We start from the raw sequence: 6000 nt of genomic DNA on the forward strand, positions 1-6000 counted from the left end.
AAAGAGACAAAAGTTGTAAAAATAACAGATGGCTCTGTTTAACTTGATCCAAAAACTGATTAATTCCCAAGTCCAACATGTTGAGAAATGATTTGAACTCTAATGTTTCATGGTGAGAGCTGGAAAAATTGGCAAAAATGGAGCAGCCACAAAGAGTTCACAGATGGACTCACCGTCCAAGCGGAATCAGTGCCAATCAAGCTAAAGGGCTACTCTACTTTAGTCAAGTAGGGCGAAACTTGTGATTATTATGATTGATGTATTTTAGCAGTCTTATCCAGAAATTTTTGGGGTGGTCTCAACATGCAGACCAATTTGCACACTAATGGAGCAAAGCGGGCTCATTTAATGAAAAGTAGCCACCAAGATGAGAGGATTAAATGATGAGTCACCAACCTGAGCTGGAATGTGAACCTGGCTGTCGTTTGAGTGCGGAGAAAGCCATCTTGCCGTCACAGTGATACCTCTCCGGAAGCCTTCAGAAAGCAGAAAACAAGCAGAAGATGAACAGAGCTCACTCTGTTCTATGGTTTCTTAACATGTGTCCCGAGCGTGACCCGTTTTGCTGGAAAGAATCACGAGCTTAGTTGCAATCCAGCCCAAAATAAATCTGCAGATTCTCAAGAGATACATACAAACAATGCAAGTTTTAATTCAGACCAACAAAAGATGCCATTTGCATTACTAAACAACAACATTTGGCAACAAAATGAAGGCCGTTGAGCAAAAGGCAAGATCGTCATTGACTCATTTCTGCAAATGCCCCCTTGAGAGAAAGATCAATGGACATCAAATGTCAGGGCAGCACTCTGGGCTTGAAAGTCAATCCACCAGGCAAAGGGCTGGCGTGCCCATGCCGTTTGAGCCAAGAAAGAGAAGAATTGAAAAGGAGCAGCCCCTTCCCGCTGCCGGACTTTAAAGCCTCTCATTTGCATACGATTCAATTGCGGGCAACGAGAAGCTGACGCAACCACAAAGCACAAAGAGACGAGAGGCACAATTGATTGGCGTCGAGTCATAAGAATGCAGACCCATCAAAAACTATCAAACACTCGTTTTATGCTCTCATTTCTTGAAAAGGGGAGGACTTTTCCTAAATCTCCACATGTCATTGTTTCTTACTGGACGTCTGACTAACTGTGACGTCATTGACATTCAACTGTAAAAATAGCTACCTGAACTCATGACAAATCAGAAAAATCATGCTACCCTACATTTTTTACATCTAGAAAAAAATAGATATACTGTACACTTAAGGGCTCCTTTAATATGTTGTAATAAAGATGGTCTGGTTTTCATAATGTCAGGGAAATTCATTTTCCTTATTTACCAGAATGATAAACCGACCTAAACTCTGCGACTTAAGTAAATACGATGATATCCTTATCGTTTGTCAGGACCAGAACAGGAAACAGGACCCACTCGCGTAACGTTACTCACAGTTTTATTGGGGAGAAGGGACACTCTATCCGGAGATCGTTGGTCGCGGGGAGTAGGTTGCTCAGGCGCGGAAGTGGGACTTCCGTGGCGAGCAATGGCGGTGTCGGGAACGGAAAAAAGTCGAAAACCAGGAGAGGAGAGTAGCCGTCGTCGAGATCAAACAGATCGTAGCGGGAGAAAAACAAGAGGAAAAACACTGGACAGGCGAAAAAAGGGCTTGCCATGTAAAGGCCATGTGAGGCTTGCTCACACCTTGTAGAATGGATTACTGACTACCTGACAGGCAGACCCCAGTATGTGAAACAGGGGGGTTGTACATCGGACACTGTGGTTAGCAGCACAGGATCTCCGCAAGGGACCGTGCTCTCTCCGTTCCTATTCACTCTATATACATCAGACTTTAAGTACAACTCTGAGTCCTGCCATGTGCAAAAGTTTGCCGACGACACTGCGATCGTGGGATGTATCAGAAATGGGCAGAAGGAAGAGTACAGGAAATTGATTCAGGACTTTGTCCGATGGAGCGACGAAAACCACCTGCACCTGAACACCACCAAGACCAGGGAGATGGTGGTGGACTTCAGGAGAACCAGAACTCAACCGGTTCATGTGACCATCAAAGGAGAATGTGTAGAATTTGTCCAGACCTACAAATACCTGGGTGTGCAGCTGGACAACAAACTGGAATGGACTGCCAACACATAAGCTCTATGTAGGAAAGGGCAAAGCCGACTTTACTTCCTCAGAAGGCTGGCCTCCTTCAAAATCTGCAAAAATCTCCTGAAAATATTCTATGAGACAGTTGTGGCAAGCGCCCTCTTCTATGCGACAGTGTGTTGGGGAGGCAGCGTCAAGAAGAAGGATGCCTCTCGTCTCAATAAACTGGCTAGGAAAGCGAGCTCTGTTGCGGGCAAAGAGCTGGACAGCCTAACAACAGTAGCTGAGAGACAGGCACTGGAAAAGCTGCGGTCAATCATGGACAATCCATCGCATCCACTACACAGCATTATCTCCAGACAGAAGAGCAGTTTCAGCGACAGACTGCTGTCACTGTCTTGTACTACGGACAGACTGAAGAGATCTTTTCTTCCTCATGCCATGAGGCTCTTTAACTCTACCCGGCAGAGTAAAAGCCCACAGTAAACCACACCACCTACATTGCATATTACAGAATCTTCTTGCAATATGTATTCTGTGTAGCACTATTTAGTTATTCTATATAACACGCTACAGTGGGCATTTGCACGTCACACTGGGTATTTGTATATTGTATTCTTTTTGCTTTATTGTTGTATTGTTCTCAGCTCAGGGATGCTGCTGGAAATGTGAATTTCCCTTCGGGATGAAAAAGTATCTATCTATCTATCTATCTATCTAAAAACGGAGATTCGCAGACGGACCGACAAAAGGGGACTGACAAGACAGAGTTTAAATACTGACAGGGAGCCAATCTGTCAACAAGCCGCAGCTGGCGCCCACGGGCGGGCCAATCGGGCGCCATTGCAACTGTGACAGAAGCTGGCACCACACGGCGGGGTCCAATTGGGCACCATGGCAACCGTGACATCGTTGGCAGTGTTTTGTGACATTTTTACAAATGAACTTAGCTTGCACCACAATTATTTAGGATAAAAATGACAGACTAAATGAGACTCAAGAATCTTCAGTAACTGAGGGAGGATGACAGATTTTAGGTGGTATAATTATATTGATATGGGTCACAGGCTCAGGTATTATTTTTATTTCATTGATTTAATCACATCCTCAAATCACACACAGTAAAGGAAATGTTCTAAAGAAATAGCTTTTATCTGGAGAGCGGGTTTGGCGGTTTTGGTTGAATTTTCTCTAAAAATATATGGTGTGGTTCTTTCAAAAAATTATTTTAATTATCTTTGTTTTTATGACTCTTTGGGTCAAAAAGGTCCTTGACCCCTGAGCCAAGGTAACTTTCTACATAAAGAGTTCTCAGAAACTCTACTTGCGGCAAAACAACTAAAGTGGGGCGAAAAGCCCACACGAGTCCACCAGTGGCCACTTCTTCCCAGGGAAGATGCCACATCAAGCACCAAGGGAAGTTAGTCCATTCATTTGAACGATATAATCATTGACTTATGAGGATTTAAAAAACATCCCCACTGTAAAGCTCTGCCAGGTAATGCAAAAGAGAAGAATGTCATGTTTTTCTTCTTCTTTCCACACGCAGTGGCGTAGACAGCAAGGCTACATCTCTCCAGCCAGCCCCGATGGTGCATCCTTGCACACATGACGCATTGTCAGTGCCAAGGAAATACAGAGCAGCTTCTGTTTACCGCCGAGCTCCTGTTTGATAGTGATGACAAAACCTGAAAAATGGTTGAAATGCTATTCTCTTATAATAGAGAAATGTGGAAAGAACGGACAAAATGTATCAATACATTTTGTTTTTTCTCAATGAAGCATACTTGTCAACTTACATTCTATTTGTATTTTGTATTTTTTGTTCATTTCAAAAATTGTATGCCGTATAACAAGTTTTCTACAGGAAAAATTAAAAAGAACTATTTTCTCTTGCCCATTTCGGCTCTAATCCAGATTGTCTCAGTCACTGGTACCAGACAACAACATCATCATAGATTGCTAACGAAGATGAAGTTTGCGAAATACTGCACTATAATAATTGTATAAATAATCACGGTTCACAGATCTCTTAACTCGTTGGGGCACCACTTCCTGTGATGTGTCTTGGGCAAGTACAACCTGGCGGAGCCCAATCCTTTTCGTTTTTTTGGGTCGAGGTTTACTCCCCCACATGAAACAGATAGTACTGGCTTTCATGGTTACAAACCTGTCAACCTCTACGGCTCCACGTCCCTACAAACTGTCGTATTTTCCCTTACAAAATAATCTTACACCATAGTTTTTTTTTTTTTCGGAATGATGCATGACGGGAAATCCCCAGGCGGCAGACGCATGCGCACAGTAGCATCAAACCGCTCGCTTCGTTTGCAACAAAAAAAAAAACGGTACCGAGATAGAGGCGAGTGCGGCGAACTCGTTAGACTTGATTAATTTGCCGTTTAGTGATAGTGATTACGTCTTAAAATGCATAATAAACGTACTTTGTACGGCAAGAATGTACAGGTTGACAGGTATGTGGTTACGAGTAGCAGGAGAAGCCTCCTGATCTGATTCAAACGAAGCACCTTCGTCATCTGGTCGCTGTTTTTTGTCGGTGCAAAGCGTCAAACCGCTCTTCAGAGAGGACCCAGATCTTGGCATTGACGGTGTGTAAGACAATACTGATACTAGATCCTAAATAACTGGGGAAAAACTCTCTTATTCCGAAATTTTGAGTAGGACTGTGTTGTTCACAATCATATCGTACAGCAAACATTTTGGCAATGACGTTACATTCTTTGCTTTTGTGACAACACTAAATTTACTGCGAGTGGAGGGGAAATTTTTTTTAAAAGACACTGAAAGAATTACATGTGTAGTTTATTTGCTATATCAAATAAACTTGTTCACATGATTTATCTTTGTTTGTATTGTAAATAGTTTCTCTTTAAGTAAATAGGTGTTTTTTTGTGTTTGTAAGGTTTATTATCGCTTAGTAATGGGAATTAGTGTCAATAATAAAGGGAGCATTTGGCTGAGGTTGAGAGGTATGATGCAGGATATGTTGTCTTTCAATAAGAAAAGCATGGTTGGCGTTAGGCGCATTTAAGTTCATAATATGAAAGCCAAGGTGCGACTAAAAAGGCAACTGACTGTATGTCCATTTTCATCATCATCTTCAACAGCGCCCCTAAACTTCTGCCTCCTGCTACGTAACGGGAAAATACATACGGACAAGGAGAAGGCGCAAAGCGATGAAGCTCGTAAGTCGGAGCCTAACTCCCTGCCTCCCAAAAGTCGGCCTTGTAAGGACAAAAGAAACAAAAAAGCGACGCGTGTCATTCTAGCTAATAGCCCTTGCTAAAGCAAGGGAGAAAGAAAGACATTTTAAAAAGTTTCTCTGGCGCTAAATGCGGCAGTCCCGAACGCTTGAAACTCAATGTTTGTGCGAAGGTTTGGGGGCATCGGCGCGCAACTGGTTGACTCCCAAGTTGGACTCACCCGCTCCGTTGACCCTTCCCGGGACGCCGTTGAACGAGAGCGAGGTGAACAACAGGACGAAAGAGACGAACGCTGCTGGCGACATGTGGCCATTTTTCTGCCGGTGTTTACTGTACATCCCTGTGAGCGTCCGTGGTGATGCCGCCGCGTCCTCCGTAGTCCTCTGCGGGCTGCTCAACTCTGCCCGACCGCCTCGGCGCCTCCCCTTCGTTGTGTGCTTTCTGGCAGGATGGGGCCACCACCATACATCCCATTGAGGCCTTCAAAATAAAACTCTACTTCCATTCAACATCCGGTGTCATTTTATTTTGAAGTCGCTTCTATTTTCCAACATGATGTTGAACTTGATGACAAGATGTAATACATAAGCGGCCTACTACAGTACTACTTAATGATCTTTTTCCCTTTGTATTTGCATAAAATAGGCAATGGAAACAAAGGGTGTGAATATTACATGCG

At 43.5% G+C, this 6000-nt stretch overlaps 1 protein-coding gene across 1 annotated transcript in view; it reads right to left on the reverse strand.

The window, feature by feature from the left end:
- The window catches only part of adam19a (ADAM metallopeptidase domain 19a), a 59709-nt gene extending 53967 nt beyond the window's left edge, over nucleotides 1-5742 (reverse strand). The window contains exons 1-2 of the mRNA XM_088346799.1: nucleotides 5542-5742; nucleotides 397-476 (exon numbers count right to left, since the gene is read on the reverse strand). Coding sequence (XP_088202925.1) covers nucleotides 397-476; nucleotides 5542-5659 — 198 coding nt within the window. The 5' untranslated portion in view covers nucleotides 5660-5742. The remainder of the gene's footprint in view (nucleotides 1-396; nucleotides 477-5541) is intronic.
- Between the last annotated feature and the right edge of the window lie 258 nt (nucleotides 5743-6000).

This window comes from Urocampus carinirostris, chromosome 11 (assembly GCF_059441175.1).
Source record: "Urocampus carinirostris isolate Australia breed hairy pipefish chromosome 11, RoL_Ucar_1.0, whole genome shotgun sequence".
In the NCBI taxonomy this organism is placed as follows: Eukaryota; Metazoa; Chordata; class Actinopteri; order Syngnathiformes; family Syngnathidae; genus Urocampus; species Urocampus carinirostris.